This window comes from Anomalospiza imberbis, chromosome 4 (assembly GCF_031753505.1).
Source record: "Anomalospiza imberbis isolate Cuckoo-Finch-1a 21T00152 chromosome 4, ASM3175350v1, whole genome shotgun sequence".
NCBI lineage: Eukaryota > Metazoa > Chordata > Aves > Passeriformes > Viduidae > Anomalospiza > Anomalospiza imberbis.
The window spans coordinates 51130723-51151156 of NC_089684.1; the positions used below are offsets into that span (position 1 = coordinate 51130723).

Consider the following 20434-nt stretch of genomic DNA (forward strand, 5'->3'; position numbering starts at 1 on the left):
ACAGTGTGACATTGACTAACAGTGTGGTGAGCTCTAATAATAGATCTTAAATTATTAGTCACTTACAACACAGTCAGAACCAGAGTGAAACAGATTAACATATTTTTAATAGGAAATTAGGACACAGGGCACAAAAAAGAAATAGATGAAAAGACCAGGAACATTTGTAGCAAGAGAACACAGTTACATGAAAAGTTGTAATTTCTAATTCAAGTAAATTAATTAAAGCAAGAGTATCCTCATAACCATTGAAATGACATGCAAAAGGTATAAATCAGAATAGTGAATATTAAAGATGAATAAACAGTCAGTCAATGGAATAAGTGAAAATAATTGCATTTATTAAACCAGTGCAATAAAAATATGATAGAGTGATTATTATTTGTGCAGAATAGTGTCTCATGCCTTCAGTCAGGATTAAAGCACCATATATTCTGAATATTTGGTAAGGAAAAAGTCCTTTCTTAGAAGAACTTACAGTATACATAAAAACATCATAAATTTATCAGGATTTAGGAATGAAAGAATAGGATTTTCAAAACCTCTCAGCATTGTAAGAACTGATAACCTCACCTCCATGCTAAAAGTAAAACAGGAGGAACAGGTTTGGACCAGAATTAAGTGCTACCATATGTGTGTGCAAAAACCTGTGGAAGCAATCTAAGTTAACTGAAGTTTTCTCTCTGGACAGCAAAATAGACTTGAAACAACTCTACATGCTCCAGTTCACCTACTGAATGCAGCCCAGCTCCTTTAGCTCTCCATCATGGCTAAAGGACCCTGTTTCTCATTCACATCATCCTGAACATCACAGCCCCTCAGCTCAGCTGCATTGCCAGTTAACTCAGGAGCTGCATGGAGCTGCAGAGTTACATCTGCCCCATCTTACACATCTTGTGATTAATTTGAAGTTCAGGACCATGTTCTGTCTGCTAAATACAGAACTAGAAGTTGGCATTGCTGGATCTCTAGCGCTGCTGCTCTCCTAACCAATGCCTTCAGAAAATGGGAATAATATTTCTGAGATCTAAGAAATGAGTACTTCTAATACACTTCTATTTTCAAATGCAAGATATTACAGAAGATTTAATTAACACTAAATATGATTTCCTAGACTGATGCCAATAATGAAATAGTACACACTATTTCCTCCTTAATGTTCATCAAACGAGAATGATATTTTTGATGATATTTTATCTCTTCTTCTTACATATTTCACAGCAAATAATGAGTTCTGGTCTTACTGTACAAGGCCAACTGTATTTTTTCAGGCTTGCTTAAGTAATAACACTTGCATGCAATATGCTGTTCCACAGAAGGAAGCATTCAATTTGACATCAATAAAGATGAAAGAAAAAAATCAAAGCAATCTGTACATTCAAAATTTACAGTTTTCACCATTCCCCTGCATGCACCTACTTAGCCATTGCATAGTCTGAGTGAAAGAAGTTTGAAAAAGCCCCTATACTTTTGTTTAATAGCTTAATTGAATCCTCTTCACTTTGAAGGAATATTGCAGTAGCAAGCTCCTCTCATTATCTTGTGCTAAAAGGTACAGCCAACTGGATTAGAAACTGCAAACCAGGCAGACACGAGTATATTTTTAATTCTACAGATGATAAGAATGTCTTTGATTTAGAAACTAGTATTTTATCAACTATGTTCTTGCCTGACTGAAAATTAGGCATCACTTTTGATGAGTACACATATGATTTCCTTTGCTGAGAAACATGACTTGCATCGGAGCATGCCGGTGGTGTGGAACTAGAAATAGTTCTACAGCCTGATCCTTCACATGCAGAAAAATTTCTGTGACTGCCAGTCTGAACATGGCTTTTGATACCACTTTAGTGTGCCCAGCATACAATAGCCATCTTAAACTATTATGCTGCACTATTGAATTTTAAAAAGAAGATATTTTTCATTTTCTTAACACTACATTAATCATTCTTCCATTTTCCTACAAAGCAACACAGAGACTAAATTCTCAGGCCTCCAATGGATCAGCCCTGCTATTACTACTGTATCATAATCATATTAATGAATTACATATGCCAAAACTAATTAAACTGTTCTCAATAGATTTTTTCAGAGTATTCTATTTATGAAGCCATATAGTTAGAGCATACCTTTCCATAGTATCAGGCCAGTTGTCTAATAAAAGAACTAATGAGGATTTTTTTTGTTACTGGAAATCAATATATTCCAGGTCTGGACTCCTCTGTTCTAAAGTACAGAATTGCAAGGTTTTCCATGACTACTTCACACACCTAGAAATAATTATACTATTGAACTGACCTCAACAAAACAGCTGTTACCTTTTTAGTGAGCAACTATATTTTTCTTTATCATTAAAGGAAACAACTTTCTGTCTAAACTCAAAAGAAAGGGACTGTGGCATGACATGCTGCAGGCTCCAGTGTAGGTATGTTCATTAGAAGAGGACAGTGTAGGAGAGGGACAAAAAGAAAGACAAGATTGTCATAGTAGTCTTCATCAGAAGGAGGTTTTTAACAGTGGCATGCAGCGCTTCAGGATGTTAGAATGTGCCAAGAGATGCTCAAACTAATTAAATTCATGCTTCTTCTACAGACAAGGGACTAAGGCTGGTTCTGACCTAGATGTTCTGAACTCACACTTGGAAAAGCCCAGCTCTGTGTGGTGGCTTTGTGGCAGTCCCACCTCCCAAAACAGCTACCTGAAGTTAGACAGAGATTAACCCTCTGTTCATTTTTGTTATATACTTTTTTGCATCACCAGGGAAATTTTTACTGCTGTTAACAACACAAAGCATAACATGGTTTATCTTTCCAGATTGGTCTTTAGAAAGGTAATATAAAATATAAAAAACTACAGTTTAGTGGTGGACTAGGCAGTGCCAGGTTAACAGTTGGACTCGATGACCTTAGAGGTATTTTCCAGCCTAACTGATTCTATGATTCTCTAGTACATTGAGCTGTCTGTTTTAAGAATTTGAATAGAAAATAAATGAAAATAAGGTTTAAAACTGGGCAACTGGAAAACTTTAAAAAAGAGGGTTTGATCTTCATGCATAACACAGCAGGACTCAATGATCTTAAAGGTCTTTTCCAACCAAACAGATACTACAATTCTGTAAGGAATTGAGGGCACCTAATTCTGACTAAGAGCCAAGCTGAGAGCCCCGACTAAAGTTTAAGATGATTCCTGTTGGACACTCCTACATCTTTAGAAAAAAAGTGGTTCAGGACAAGGTCACAGGTCTGATTCTAGAGAACTCCAATGTAAAATTTCCACAACAAATGACATATTTCTAACTTGAAGATTAACTGAAAATTAAATCATATTTGAACAAGAGATTTCCTAAAACAAAAGGATGGTTTTTTGGAGAAGGAGCAAAGAAGATTAATTATTTGAAATCCATCATAACTTACTGGTTTGAGTAAAAAAACCTAGAGAAAAAAAACTATAATAAATCTTGAGAATTTAAAACAATGTTAGCAGTTAAATATTTATATAAGAACAATAAAAATATAAACATTGAAGAGTTACTAAAAATACACTGCTTTAAATAGGGCATTAATGATCACTTGGTAGCATAATATACTTTGAAATACTTGCTTAAAATATTCTCTAAAATATTTCGAAAATATTTCTCATTTTCTATTCTCACAAGGTTTTCATCTTATTTAAAAAAGCACTATGTCTCTGATCAGTGAAATGAAGGTCATACAACAGTATCAGACTTTATATGCCAAATATTAATATCTTTGTCTCTCATCCTATGTTCTTCCCCTACTTTGATATAAGCAAATCATTCAATAAAATAATAATCCAACTAGTAACACCACATTTTTTGCTTTGAATTTGAAACCTATAAATGCCTTATGGGAGGCTTCAAAATTGCAGATATGGGAGTACACAGTTAAAAGCTATGTGTAAAAAGTTCAAAAATAAACCCAAAAAGCATACAAACTGTTAAGTAAATGGTAAAAAAAAAAAGGTAAAAACAATAAGGTATTTTTAAATCAGACAAATGAGGGACTATGGAAAAAAAAACAAACCTCAATCCATCAAAACCAAAAAACAAATGGAAATATGTTTCATTTTTTAAATGAAAAAAAGAACTTAATGACTTGAAAAATTGACACATTCACACTTAATAAATTAATATTTAATAAAATAAAATATTGACTTAAAAGGCACGTAATTAAACACTTTGTCAGAAAAAAAAGCCAGAAATGCTGCTCATGTAACAAACACTTGCATGGATTTCAAGAACTTTAAGAAATGATGACATACAATGATTTTGTGGGAAGACTTTTAAATCTTACGTTTCAGAACTCAGACTCATCCCCACAAGCAGAGGAACATGAAAATCTGCAGACAGACAGGCTACTCTCTACAAATCTTACACCTCCCTCCTGGAGCATCTGCTACTGGCCACGCTCAGTGCTAATGGACCAGATGGAAGCTGGATCCAATTCCTCTCAGAAATATCTCCATTCCCGACACTGAAACACTATTCATTTATTTTCTGATACTACTAACACTACCTGTTCTTTAATTGTGCCCAGTTTCCCCACAGAAGCCCACAGATTCCAGTGGACAGAATGTCTATTGTCATGTAAGGAAGGAACAAGATTATTAGCATATTGTAATAGTTTGTAGAATTTTCCCTTTTTGAAAAGTTTTTTTTTGAAGCTGCACCTATGTGGATTCCTAATGTTGTAATATTAAAGTTATAGCTCAGGATACGTCATGCCTGAATAGATGTTACTTGCATTAACTTTAAGCTACCTCTTTCAGTGTTTTCATGATAAAGAGCAAATAATTTTAACATTTTAACCATAAAAATTCAGCTAGCCTGTGAAATGGGTTTTCTCAGCAGCTACATCATGAAGAGTGGGAAACTGAACAGATGGCTAATTAAAGATAATAGAATTTTTGCATGTATCCAAAATGTTTGAAAACATACAAATCTAAAGGGTGACCCTACAAAGGGTTTTATAAATGTAATATATTTATTTGTGTTGAATGTCTTACATAAAGAAATAGTGAAAAACCTGCTAAATCATGCATGTCCCTTTTGGCTGTGATATTTCAGCATTTTAAATGTACTTGGCTCTTTCTATAAAGAATAAATTGGTCTGATTTGCACTGGCTCACTGAGCATGAAGTGTTCAGGTAATAGCTCACCATCTTGTGGATACATGCAAAATACTACTTTGGTTGCTTGAGGAAAGTGATGATTTTTCTAAGTTATATCTTGCATAGAAATTTAATGTTATTTGGCTACTTTGGGAGGCAAAGAGCTACATATTAGACAACAGCTATGGAGAGTGCAATGTGACCTCAGAAGTTTCCTTCTGCTACAGAAACAGAAGCATTTGTCTATGAAACAACCATCTTATTCTCCTCTCAAGCAGAATCCAAAACTAACCTTTTCCTTGTGGTTCAATTTCTCCAGTATCAGGCTAAGGATAAAAGTTAACCACTTTGCTAGAGTTAATACATTAAGGAAGTTTGGGCACATACTGAGTAGGAACTGTGGACAGAATACCAGAGCAATAAGCATTTATTTGAAAATCCTGGTTAACTGCTAGAGAAGAGACATGAGAAAAACCAGTTCTTGAACTCCTGAAGAAACAGATAAATGGATGCAAGTTTTATGCCCCAAATTGAAGAAGATCAACACACATAGCAGCAGCACCAAGAATTTTACTTAATTTATTTGTATGAAACTATGATGCAATCAGGAAGTTGGGTTTATTAATATGCCCTTCTGTATGAATCTGAGAGATTATAAGCAGTTTATAAAGCAATAATCATTGAATCCCTACACACCTTATAAAAATGCTGCTAGATTCTTGTGTTATACTAAAACTGAAAGCCACTTCCAAGAAATGAATAATCTGTGATTGATCACATGACTTGTATCTGAAAAAAATCCAGGTCACATAAAACTATACTTGCTGCTGGGACAGTAAGAGCTGTTTCTAACTAATTTAGCTATCTGTAGAAGTGAGTTGTATTTACAGCTCACCAGCACAGAAAATCATTAGTTAGATTAAGGTGTTCCTTGGAAGACATACAAAATTCCAACATCCACTGCTATTGAAAAGCAGCTGGGACCAACCAAGAAAATAAACCCCTTGCTTTTATTTGCTGGTAGTTTCTCCTTTTCAGATTACTCATTTATATTTGGCCTGTGGTTGAACCTGTCTCTTTAACTGGGCTCCAAACATGCTGAGAAGTAAAGCTGTGTGTCTGTGGCACAGGTCCAGTCCTGAAGGAGCAATCATTTCATACAAAAGCAGAATTGGTGGAGTCACACCAAATTACTCAGTAGTTGTGTAGACTTGTTAAAATTCACGTGCATGTTGTTGAAATACTGAGAAGTCCATGTAATACCAGGTAGACTTTGGGTAATATCAATGCTTCTTCAGCTTACAAAATGATAATATGAACAAGGAATGCTATAGGGAGCAATTCTACAATTTGCCAGCACCCTTCTTTCTCACCAAGTTTCCATGTGACTCTCACTGCAGTGATGTTTCAAACACAGAAAAGAGCTACAACTGTCCATCTGAGTTCACCAAGTCCACCTTTGCATTCACATCAGTTCCATAAATCTTTCTTTCAGCTGCTACTGTATGCCTTGATCTCATTTCAAAAGTTTCTCTGCTATCATCTGCCTGCAGGAAACATTGTGAGGACGTTCTGTGGATTGCATAAGATGGGTAAAAGCTGGCACTTCAATAATTTATGCTAGCAGCACATTTTCAGTGAGCAACTTGGCCAGCAGCAGCAGAACATCTTAAGAAAGATCTAGGTAATACAGCAGAAGTCTGAAAAATTTTGATTTCATGTCAGCACCACACAAAATGCAGAGATATTAACACTCATGCCAGTAGTCAACCCATACTAATATCAGATCTGTATCATATATATTACATTTAATACTATTTTTCCTGATTTCTGTAAAATTGCCTCCAAGTAATTGACTTGTTATTGTCAACTGCATAAGCTGCTAGGCTAGTATTTGAGTTAGAAGATAAGGGAACATAAAGAGAAAAATGGGACTGCAAGTTGACAGAATTGATCAGTCACCATGGAATACACTGTTTCATCAAGAACACCTCTCTGATGAAGCATCATGAAAATGTGACTTGATCACCTTTCCTGACTTCCAAATACAGTATCATACGTGCAAACAATAACTGAAAATCTACTGACTGCTAGTTACACAAAAATGAAGCTTCACACTATTAGGTCAGAGCTTGCTCACTGCTGAACAGCCTCCAGCACAGGAACAATGAATGCAGTGTTGAGAGTGAAGACTGCAAACATACCTGCAAACTAACACTAAAAACTGTAAGACCTTATTTAGAATTTTTTTTTCGCTATTTCTAAGGTAAGGAAGACAAAATGTTGAGCGTTAGCCAAAACTTAGCTATGCTTAATAGGATACTGTCTCCCAGGGTAAATGTTCATAAATACTTCTAAAGCATGAAAAAATGGTATTTCTCTTTGATATGCTGTTCAAAGTGAAAACCCTGTTTCCCAAATTAGAAATTCTAACAGGGAAATAAAGATACTTACAGCGGTATGAAGATAGAGGAAAAGATAGTAGTGTGCTATCTTTGGAATGAATATGATCTGATGGAGTGATAATAGAAGATTGATTATATTTCTCATTTTGGAAGAGCTACTGTACATTCCCACTGTTACAATAGCACCAATTATGTCCACACTTCCTTTCAACAATATTTTTCAAAAGGCTTTATAAAGGATGTTAGAATCATTATCCTGACCTGACTGATAAGAAAATCAAGAAACAGACCACTGAAAAAATAACTAACTGAATGTCACCAGGCAGACAAGCAGAAACACAATATTTCAAGTTTCAGTCCCATATTCTTTTGGCAAGATCCTTCTGATGTTTTCAAATGCCACTGTACAAGCAGGGAAGTGTTCACAGAATTTACAAAGGCATTGATTGTGATTTTCTGACAAGCCTGGTCTGTAAGTACCTACTAAATATTACAGTAAGGAGCCATTATTCACTACTAAAACACTCTCCTCTAGCAAAGCCATCCAGTTGTTAATGGCTGGCAGAAGTTCAAAACCCCTGTTTAAAACAGTCTATCCTTTTTAAATGCCCTTGCATTGTTGGTCTTTCCCAGCTGTGACATTTATGATAGGAACAAGTAGGATAGGCAGTGATATTTTTCTGTTATCTGGTATAGCCATTCCTCTATGCCTTCACAACACCAGGAATTTCAACGTGTACAGCTCAAATATGCCCCATGCCTGTTACCTCCTTAGCTATTTGGTGACATTACTTCTTCAAAATAAATAATTTTAAGAAAAAAAAAAAACCCAAGTAAAATTTTCTATTGAGAGAAAAAAACATTCACAAGCCTAATCAGACATGATATCAGTAGCAAAAAACTTTGGCTTTCTCAGAATTACAACAAACAGGTAGTTGCTGAACTTAAAGATCAACCTAAAGTGTGCCAGGCAGGAACTACAGAATGTAGTATGTTCTTTGCCCTTGCACCACCTCCACTTGCCTCCTCCACTAAAAGCTGTTGGCTGCTCCTCTATCACTCATCTAACTCAGTTATGCCTGCTACTGCTACAGAAATTTTCATCCATGCCACAGCTGACAGATTCTGGGCTCTTCATTCAACTCAGGTAGCAAAATGAATTATAATCAGTGCAGACAATCTGCCTGAAAGTGTACAATGCAATATGTGATAGTTCATCATCCAATATTTAATACATAAATGTATCATTGTCTGAGTGCAGGCAGGATCTCCACCAAAGAACAATTTCCCTTTTCACGTTTCTACTAGTGGGTCACTTACTTTATTTTTTTTAATAGTTCAATGGTATTTTGCTTAAAAAGTTGCAAGAACATTTAAGAGCCACTCAGAAGTTGTTTTACTTTTAGCATAGGAATGAGTCCAACTACTTTGAATTCAACAAATTGAACTTTTATTTGTAATTAGAAATTGTATTTTCAAACATTGATCAAATAAGACACCACTGTTGTGTGTAAACGATACACACACTAACACACACAAATTACTTAGAGGGTTAGATAATACCCATAATTGCCAAGTATACTCAGAAGGACAAAACCTATTTCTTTGTACTGAGCTACACACCCACAGAAGTCCTCAATGCATGATTGCTACAGCTAAATTGTTATCATCCTTTCTAGATGACAACAGAAACATTGATGTTCTGCCCTACTTGCACTACTCTGCTTTTGTCTGAACTTCACTGCACCAATCCACGTTCTCCTGGATGATTTGCTATAAAGTCTTTGCATTACCAAAGATGAGAAACCAGTTATTTGGGTTTTTTCGACATGTTTGATTTGGAAGTCTCTTTCTATTGCAGCAAATAGTAATGATCACTGGCTGTCTGGACCAACTTCTCCACAGGAAAAGTAGATTTCATTATTTCTGCTACTGGCATAAAACTCTATGAGGACAATCTGTGATCTCACACCCAACTCTGAGCAGCCACAACAGAAGAGAATCATGATGACTGAGTTTTTCTTTAAAGAAAAGCCATCTATACAAGAATAAAAAAATGTTCATTTATTTTGCTTGAGCACTGGTTTCCTGATTCCTGTTTTTTTTCCCAGCCCATTGAATGTTCAATTCCCACTGTACAATACACTCAAATACAGGAAGGATATGATCAGTGTGCTTGATTTCAAAGGTGCAGAACTACCACTGAATTAGATCTGACCATGTTTAAATGACCCTGGGGCACTTCAACGTCTTGGGATGCATTTACAGATACATTTAAGCACAAAGATATAACTTTAAATGTATAAAACCATTCTGCATGTCCTTGCTTGTTAAAAGATTCAGAGGTACACAGGCTAGTTCTAGAGCTGCTTAAAATGCCAGAAACACATCCATTTCAGCTAATTTTGTTTTGAAACCAAGCAGTTTTGCAGTCATTCATTACTAACCTTGCTGTTAAAGTTGGAGAAATTACAATAGAGGCAAAAATCTTCACCATAGCCATTTTACAAAGATCAGCTGCAGAGCCTATGAAAGAAAGTGATCTGTTTTTAATTTAAAGCATGCAAAAGGAAAATGTCCTTCTTGGAACTATGGCATAGGAACAAAAAACATCAGAAGATTCCAAATTATAAGAATTTTCAATACTAGCAGATCCAATTAATGCAATATGTGAAACAGATTATAAGACTAATAAATAACAGAGGAAGTAATTACATGCTAATTAAAACTAGAAAATAACAATATGAAATCATGTGTTAATTAAAGGTGAATTTGTCATTCACAACCATACGTTGAAAAATTGCTTTCTATAAAAAAAGGTATGAAATTATCTATCTTTAAGCTTTAATTAAAATTTATGTATTAATCAATTAAAGGTTAATGTCACAAAAGGTCAGAACATTGTTTCAGTGCCGCATTTCAATTTGGAGCCTTAATTTTGCACTTTTTCATACTTCTATGTATATGTAAAGTATATTCATTACATTACAGTGTTAAGAGCAATGGTGCATAAAACAGTGTCATGGCACAGAAAAAAATTACACATTTCTGGTCATCAAGAAGCAGAATAATTCTACAGGCCTGCAGTTTGGTGAAGGGCTTTGTTCTGATCCAAACATTTTACACAAAAGATTTATCTGATGAAATATGGAAACAATCCTTTGAGTAAAGAGTGGAAGCCATAATCCTCCTTGTCCCACTAAACATCCTAAATGTCCTAGCTCATTGTCATTTTTTACAAACCTGTAACTCAATGAATTTTGAATTTTTTCTGCCAAATGATTCAACTTGCAGAATAGGAGAAGAGAACAGCCAGGTAGCCAAGTAACAAGGGTACTCTGCTGAGAGATAATCAGAGAATTGCAGAAATCTCCAATCAGAAGGGACCCATAGAGATCATCAAGTCCAACACCCCAACTCCTTGCTCCTAGCATGACTCTAAATCTGAACCATATGACTGAGAGCATTGTCCAAACACTCCTTGAACTCTGTCAGGCTTGGCGCTGTGGCCACTACCCTGGGGAGCCTGTTCAGTGCCCAACAACCCTCTGGGTGAAGAGCCTTTTCCTAATATCCAACCTAAACCTCCCTGACACAACTTCAGGCCATTCCCTCAGGTCCTGCAGCTGTCATTGGAGAAAGCTCAGCACCTCCCCCTCCACTGCCTCCCTTGAGGAACCTGTAGACTGTGATGAAGTCACCCCACAGCCTCTTCTCCAGGCTGAACAGCACAAGGGACCTCAGCTGCTCCTTCTAAGTCTTGTCTTCAACACCTTTCACTATCTTGGTGACTCTCTGGACACAGACTGGGGCACCCAAAACTGCACACAGGACGTGAGGAGGGGCCACACCAGCAGAGCAGAGTGGGACAGTGGCTGGCCAGTGAGGCTGTGCCTGATGTCCCCCAGTATACAGTGGGCCCTTTTGGCTAGGGAAGAATATCTAACAGAACAAGGCTTAACATCTCTTCTTTCTCCACAGTCATCTATGACAAACTGCCTCCTCTGGATCCCATGCTGAGACTCTGTTTTGCTCATTAACTGTACCCAGTGCAGACCCTCATCTGATGATGGAGATGGTGATGTCTGGCTGTGGATTTGGCCTCAAATACCTGTCTTGTTTTCCTGTTCAAATGATGTCAAATTATTCAACACATTGCAAAAAGGGACAACTGATATAAAAGTAAGAAAGGATGTTTCAGCAAAGGTCAGGTAAGTATCTTCTTAGTGATTGTGAGGATAAAACTATACTGAGCATTTAGTCCATCACAAAAGATATGTTCTAGATACATTCTTTCTGAAACATTGTAGAGTCAGGAAATTTGAAAGGCTTCTCAAATATTTTTTTTACTGAAATATGATTTTTAGAGGTATCCTATTTTAAAAAGAAAACAATTTTCCCTTTAAAAAAGAACATAATTATAAATAATTAAAGATAAAATGAACTGTTTGCTCTATGGGAATTAGGTACAACTGAATAATAACTGAAGAATAATATGCTGTATGTTTGTGATAAGTATTGAACTGGGAAAGATTCAAAAAGAGAAAAAATACTATGAAAGAAGTGTGAGAAACTGAATTGTAATAATTCAAAGCTTCAGTTCTACATTTCTCTCAATATTGCCATGCATCTGAAGTGTTCTGCTATCAGTTGCTGCTCCCATAATCAAAATGTAAATTACTTTATTAGACTATTTGGTATAACTGCAATACACATATTAAATGCAGTTTAGTACACTAAATGTGATAAAAGGTTTTATAATTTAGAAAGTTTTTATGGTCTTCAAATATTATCTTTTAGCTGAAATCTTAAAATTAAAACATCATGGTAGCCTAGAATGAATTTTTAAAATAAAATTTGGGAATAGTGACTATTTTAAGAGTTTTTAATCCTTGCTTCACCACACCTTCTAATATTACATTTTGAGGAACAATTACGTTATTTTTCATCAGATTTGTACTCCAGTATCATTTGAACTGACAGTGAAATCTGACAATCTTATTATTGTAGGTACATAGAAGTGAGTGCTGCATAGACAGTCCTGTGACAGCCTTGCTCCAGCTCTTGGGACAGATGGACACAGCAAATGCTGCTCAGGGAGCTGTGTCTCTTTATCAGTGCTGCACTGTGTGCCCTGCAGGACTCACAGAATGAGAATTAGAATTCTAGATCTGTAGGTACCTTTGCAGAGACAGTACTCAAAGACTGTCAAACATGACATAAATACTTAAGTAATTTTAAAAATGAAACATTAAATGAATAATATTTGGAGAGAAAAGTGATACTTTCAACAGGTAAGTTCAAATAACTTTAGAAGGAGCATGCCATCACCATGTCTAGAAAGCACTTTTTCCTTGCCTGTAAATTGTACCCTTCCAGGGTAACTTAAAGAAAACCCTGTCAGCATCATCCAATTAAGAAAATAATTCTTCTAAGGGACATGAAGGTAGGAGGCATCTCAGTCTTGGGCTGACAGCTCAGGCTTTTTTTCCCTTTGGGTGGCTAAATCCTGTACACATCTGAGCCCCAAGAGACTTGACCAGAGTATGTTATTGCATCAGATTAATTAACATGTGAGCACAGAATGCTGACTTTTACATTTCCAATCTATATGTTAAATGTTTTTCTGTGGAAAAAAACCACCTTTTTTCTTGTCCTCCACAGAATTAAGTTTGAAGTTTCTGCAAAGAATGAGATGGATTTCCAAACAAATAATAACAATGTGCAATTATTGTAACATTCTGTATTTCTGAAACTAAAGCTACCTGGCAAAACAAAAGCTGGAATCTGTAAGAAACAGAATCACAGAAACCCTTCTGGAGTAACAGACTATAAAAACCAGAAAGGAAAGTGTTTAAAGAAAGAATGCACCTGAAGAATGGAATTCTAGATATTCTCTCTATACATAGTTTGTATCAATACCTACATTTAACTATCACAGAGCTCTCTAGTGTATTAGAACATTCATACTGTTGCTGTTATTAATATTATCATTATTATTATTATATTATTCTGTTTACTGGCAATTTCCAAGGTGAATGGAATATATAATTTTAACTGCTTTTTCACAGTAAAGCTCACGCCTACTCTAGTAGACTGCTGTAATATTCATTCTTCTGAGATTATCAGAGCTGTTGCCCAAAGGCAAGCAGGGATAGAGACAGGTGGGTAGACAGGAAGGTAGGGAGGCAGATCTTTACCTTGAACAACAAAATTTACAGCCTGCCTCTCTGCTTGAGTGCGTAGCTTGTAATCCTGTGCATTGATATTGGCCAGCGGCCTTTTGCGTCCCATTATGGAAACCACGTAACCTTGCAGGATTTAAATAAAAATTACTATTATGTGATACAGAGAGATTTAAATGAAATTTCAAAAATTCTTCTTGAAGATAATATAGATATTTGTAATTATGTGCTGCCTGAGTCAATTTAATATTTTGTCCTCTGAAAATAGTCAGAGCTTATGTAAACCTGCAAAGCTTATTGTATTTTTGGTTTAAGTACTATTTAATTCAGCGAATTGGTACATGTTATACAAGGAAAACTTTAGTTCTTTAAGGCTGTTAAATTTTTATTAGGAAAGTCTACCGATAAACCAGCAAACTCTCTCTGTGGGAAATGAAACTATAAATACCTACCAGAATTAGCTATCTATTAGCAGCCATAATTAGAGCTTTCCACATAGTGAATAGTTTACTTGGGAATAGTAAAGAAAAATCAATTTGTAGAGTAATTAAATCAGTAATGAATATTTCCCAAAAATAAAAAATAGGGTTTTTTGGGGAAAAAAAGTTACTTTTTTTCCCCCAGTTTCTTTATGTAGTATTTCTGTGTTCCTTTCACAGCCAAACTTCCTTAACTCCAATGTGGTGGGATTTTTTAGTTTAAAAGAAACATAGAAACACAGTTAAAGCTTTATGTTAGGCCTAATGGTGTATTTTCCTGAAAAAAACCTCATTTGGAGGGCAAGTGAGAGGAGTTGAGATAGGAAAAGAGATGTGAGGTTCCTCTTGTCAAAATAACACACATAAAATTTAGCTTACCTTCAAAAATAAACTTCTACTCTTATTTTAAGAAAAATGAAAAATCATCCATGTTAAAAATACATCTTGAAAAATTTTTCTTTATATTTCTGATCACCTTGACTACCCATGAATTGTCATTAGATACCATGGAAATTCAGACTGACAGAGTTTCATGTCCTCTGCTGTGCAAGCACAAGCGGTGAGGAGACCTCTCCAAACAAAAAGTCATCACCTTATCCTGGACAACATATACCCAGGCTTGTGTGCAGAGGATGAATTAATTCAGCTTTCTGTGTATTAGTGCATTTCCATGAGCACCGATACCAGTTTTGAAACAAGAAACAGAACTATCTGGAAGTCAGGCTATTCTTTGAAAAACCAGTCTCCCCAGTTTAACTAACATTTTCCATGAAGAACAGTATTTAAAGATGGAATTCTTGAAAAATTGTATTCTTAGGTAAATTTAGATTTGCTGCTGTAATATCCTTATTCCTGTGAGGTATGACTCCTCCTAACTGAGCAGCATCCCCAAACAAACACCATCATTTGTGTAACAGTGGCAGAGAAGGTGCCTGGTGTCAATGCTTAATCTGCAAATGCATGCCTGAATGAGGCCTTAATGTGGTCTTTTCAATATGTCAATAATTTAATAAAAAAACCAGCAGTACAGTAATAAATACACTAATAAATATCTTCCTCATAATAGAATTATTCATATGCTTATCGTGTCACATGGAGTATCATTCATAAAACTTAAAAAATATTAGTCAGAAGGGTGCTGCTCACCTTTGAACTTCAGATAAGTTGAGAAAAACTACCTTCTAATGAGCCCAATAGGTTGGCATGCTTTTGTTGAGCAGTTAGAATCCAAGGTGGATTAACAAGAAAAATATTAAATAATATTGATCTGCTGCAGATTTCTAAAGCTCGTACAACCTAAACAGATTGTTCTTCTACCATTAATGGTTAAAAATGGTTGATAGGCAGGAGTGTAAGAAGGAGTAAGAAGTAATTAGATAAGTGTGCTTTGATGACTTTATAACATTAGCCATGACATTCCTGTCTGCTGAACTCATAAACCAGATTCTCTTGCACAGAAGTCTGTTTATTGAAATTTATTCACTTTAAAGAAAAGAATGCTAAGTTATTTTCAATATATCATAAATATATAATAAATGTGTAATATTTTACTAGGTATGTCATGGCACTCAACCATACAGTGATGGGTAATATTATACTGCAAGTTTACTATTTATTCCTAAGAAATATCTTAGTACTGCATGCCCTATTAAGAAACAAAATAACTTTATTTTGACAGTTCTGCTAATTAGCTTTAAAAAGACAATATTTCACGCAGTTATGTTTTCTCAAATTACTGCCCTCCTAGGATTCACTAAAGATAAATGAATATGTAGACTAAAAACAAATTTGGTGCAAGAAGAGTTTGCAGCTGCTGGCTCCAGAAGCACTCTGTGCACATCTGTCACTACAGCTACCACCTGAACTTCAAGAAAATAAATTCTGATTGATGCATAGAAAAAATGACTCTAAAAAAATTGGCTGTGTAAATTGACTGAACTTCCACGGCCCAGCAGCCATGTACCCAATTTATTAGGTAGAAGATTCCTTGGGCTTTTTTTCTGTTGGAGTACATTATATGTCAAAATGATGCAGTGTAACTTGACATTAAGTGGGGTTCATTCTGAGAACAGATGTCTTATTCTGTTAGTATCTTTCTGAGAAAAGGCAGACTTAACCAGCTCCTTTTAGGGCTAAAAAAGAAAAAAAAAAACCAAACCTGATTCACCAAGAAAGGACATTCCATCTTTTTTTGTTGTCCTGTAACTATCTGAATTTGGGTCAAGTTGAATATTTGAATCTTTGTCTTCACCACTGCCACACAATGCAAATCAGTAAATAAAATCTGGTCACAGACTTTGGATTACCTTTATTCCGGCACTGTTCAATGGTTTTCTTTGTAAATTCATGTACTTTCTTGTATTTTTGCATAAAACTCTCTATAAATTGACTGGCTTGAACAGGAGTAATTCCCAAGCAGTCAGCGAGACGTTCTTTACCTGGTGGTACAGAAATTATCTCTATTATGCAATAAAGCAGAACAGAAAACCACTACATACAATAGCACTGTTTCATGCACAATTAGTGGAATTAGTTAACTTTACTTACCTCTATGAAATAGGACAGACTGATACACTAAAATCATATTGTAATGAAATAAATGTTTAACCCTGAGCTTGAATGTTTTACTGAAGTTACTGGATTAAGTATATAATTATTAAGAAGTATATAAGGAGTATGCAATTAAGAAATTCCTAGTTATAATTTATTCCTATAAGGTGGTTGAAATCTCTTTTGTTCACAGAGCAATGCTGTTGCATTTTTTTACTAGTTCAGTGTTGCACTCTCCAAACTTTGAAGAGCAGATAAAGACTTAAATTAACTTTTAACTAATACAAATATAATGAAGATCTAAAAAAGGATGGAGATGTTTGAGTTTAGCTAGAAGCTTTAGAGTTCAGCCTGAATTTAGAAAGGATTTTTGGAGTCTGGGTCCCACAGATTTCAGTCTTAGGCTCCTCAATGTCAGTAGAAATTGGGGTCCAAGTTTTGAGATAAAAGGGTTGGAAAAAGAAAAAAAATGGAAAAAGAAAAAACAGAAAAAGTGTTCCAAAAGAGAGAGAAAAGAATAATAGCTTTTGGACAGGATATAGGTGCACAATATCTGTTATGCTGGATCTAAGAGCATTTATAAGAAAAGGTGGAAAAAATGTGAAAATATTCCAGAGTGTGAAAATATAAACTAAGAGCTACAGTTTAAACTCACTTAAAAATCAAACAGTTCCAGTAAAAATAAAACATACATCAACATTCATTCATTCATATGAAGTTTGAAAGACAGATATATTTATGTCAGCTGCACAGCAACACAGAACCAGCACTGTCTGCAAAGAACATAAGCTGAGAGGAGACATCTCAAGGCACCAAAGGCACAGAATAGTCATTGCCACAGTAAGACTGTCAAGAAAAATTGTCTAGCACTTTAAAAAGAGAGAGGATTTCAGCCATCTAAATGCCATCACTGTCAGCCTGATGTGCATTTCAGAACAATTATTGTAGCATTTTGTTCTCAGTCACGCCAGGATCTGCACTGAGCTGCAAGAACATCAGTCTGGACAAGGTGCTAGAGGAAGAAATTCACACAGACATCCAGGATGACATTTGCTGAGCTATTATAGATCTGTACTTTTTTTTTTTTTTTTTTTTTTTTTTTTTTTTTTTTTTTTTTTTGACATCTAATTCATTTGGGTTTTCTTCCTGGGTCAGCAAATGATAAATCTATTTGATAAAGCTCACGTTGCTAACAGCTAGGAGACTACTGTAGCTTCCTTAGAGAACTGTAACATCTAAGTTTGTCCATGTTATCCATTTAAAGAACTATTAATATACAGAACAATTGCATAAAATACTAGGAAAATTAAAGCACAATATTAGCAAGGCCATCTGAAAGGTCCCAGGGAAATGCAGTTCCTGGGAAGCAAAAAGAGCCACATAATTGTGTCAGGTCATGCTCCACAATGCAGGAGCACAGGCCATGTAAGGCAAAGCCCAGGATGGACTAAACCTTCTCTGAGCACTCTTCTTGAGTTATCTGTGCCAGGGTAATTATCAGGAGAAGCCTATGAGTTTCAGTGTTATCCACTCTGCAATATCATCTTTCAAAAATGAAAATAGCATTAGTTTTCATTTAAACACTGATAGCCCTCTGTGTCAGTGCAGGGCTTGAACATACTGCCATTGAATAGAAGGAATTCCTTATTTTACAGAAATTTATGTTGCCTGTGTTTTAGTTCTACAAGATGACTAAGGCAGAAGCAGGTGAATTGAACTGCTCCAAACCAACCAAAAATCCTAATAGAATGTCCTGAGCTGGAAGGGACCCACAAGGATCAATTCCTGGGCCTGTACAGGACACCCCAAGAGTCACACCATGTGCCTGAGAGTGTTGTCCAAATGCTTGTTGAGCTCTTGTCAGGCTTGGGGCTGTGACCACTGCGCTAGGAAGCCTGTTCCAGGGCCCAACCACCGCTCTGGATGAAAACTTTTTCCTAATAACCAATCTTCTTTTTCCTTTATTATCTTTCAGAATTAAAGAAAAGACCTTGAAAGCATGAACCAAGTGCAACCTAAGAAAACAGAACATACAACCTAAGAAAATAAAAAGAAAACAAAAAGATTAATATTTACTACATGAAAGGTTTTTATTGGCTCCTGTAAGCATAATACAGGCAAGCTTCTCAGGGAGTGTTTTTCTAGCTTTCAATCCTAAAAGAAGTATTATTCACACTCTTCATTTGTATAAAAAGGTCTCATTTATGAAAAGTGAGCTGTCTTTTGAAGGGAGACAAACTGTGGGTGGAATTCAGTCCATCAATTTCAGGTATCTAACAATTACTTTTTGTCAGCCCAGTTTCCATCTAAGTGGTTTAATGATATAATTTCATGTCTTAATTAGGATCTGATCACACTTCTAATGAACTGGAAACTTCTTAATATCTTTGAGGTGCTTCAACTGCCCTTGTTTGAGAGAGAAGGACACAAAGCAAACAAGTAAATGGAGACACTTACATCAAGCACTGCTGCACTGAAATCTTTAGTGCCTGGTCCAGAGCAAGTGAGGGAGTGCCAATACTGTGCTTAAATGTAAACATTCAAGTTCTCTATAGATTAGTAGACAGACACAGGCTCCACTGAGCTCCAGGAACTGAGGCATTTCTGACTATATACAGAACTACAGGGCATTCAACTGGTGGTGATCCATCTGACTACATCTGGCATCTGCCTGTCCCACTCACAGTGGAAGAGATAGGAAATGTGTAGCATTTGTATGGACCAAGGGGCAGGGGTCATAATGCTGGCATTTTGTAAAATAACCCACTGATGAAACCATTCAGGTGGGAAATAGAAAATTTGATTCCATTCTCAGCACAGACAGGTCTAAATTTACAGTGTAGGGTACCAGTGCTGGGCTTTTTAATATAGATTTTAATATAATTTAATACAGAGGTTTCAAATGCAATACAGCTTAATGTAAGAACACAGGTGTGTATGCACACACACACACCCACACACACCCACACACACACACCCCTAAACATAAAATAGATATTCAAGAGAGCTGAATTTGATGCATTTCTTCCCAATTGAATACCATAAATGATAAATGGAATACCCTAGCTGATTCTGCCTTTGGTTCAAGGACTCAGTGCAAAAGATGGCTTAGAAAGCATTCACAACCAGGAACTCAAGATGTAGCATTCAGTGTTTCCAAGTTACACAAAGCTTGCAGCCCAGGGCTCTCATTTTCTAAATTACTTTTTCAAGAACTCCTGCTCTGTAGAGAAAGTTAGTCAGCTGCTCACTGAAAACAATTCACAAGAGCTTCTAGGCTGATGACATACATGCATCTATCTCCCCAGAAAAGGTCACTCTAGGCATGTATGAAGCATAAGGAGAGTTGGGCATCATTTAGAAATAGCAGGTAGTTTTGGAAAGTGTGAAGAACATCTCGACTTATCTAGGACCTGGTCAGGACTTGGGCAGAATGGGTAACAGTGGATTTTTCAAGTTTTCTGCAGTTGTGAAGAAATGGCAGCAAACATTAAGACTCAAATTAAGGGAACACTTTTACACTGAAGGTGAGCAAGCACTGGCACATGTTGCCCAGGGAGGCTGTGGAGCCTTGAAGAGCCCTTTCTCCAGCCTTGAAGACATTGAACATCTGGACACAGTCCTGGGCAAACAGCCCTGCTTGAACAGGGGGCTGGATCTGATGATCTCCAGAGGTCCCTTCCAA

At 36.0% G+C, this 20434-nt stretch overlaps 1 protein-coding gene across 1 annotated transcript in view; it reads right to left on the reverse strand.

The window, feature by feature from the left end:
• Positions 1 to 20434, reverse strand: part of POLN (DNA polymerase nu) — a 91007-nt gene that overhangs the window by 13599 nt on the left and 56974 nt on the right. Inside the window, exons 20-22 of the mRNA XM_068188502.1 lie at positions 16506 to 16637; positions 13736 to 13846; positions 9983 to 10061 (exon numbers count right to left, since the gene is read on the reverse strand). Coding sequence (XP_068044603.1) covers positions 9983 to 10061; positions 13736 to 13846; positions 16506 to 16637 — 322 coding nt within the window. The remainder of the gene's footprint in view (positions 1 to 9982; positions 10062 to 13735; positions 13847 to 16505; positions 16638 to 20434) is intronic.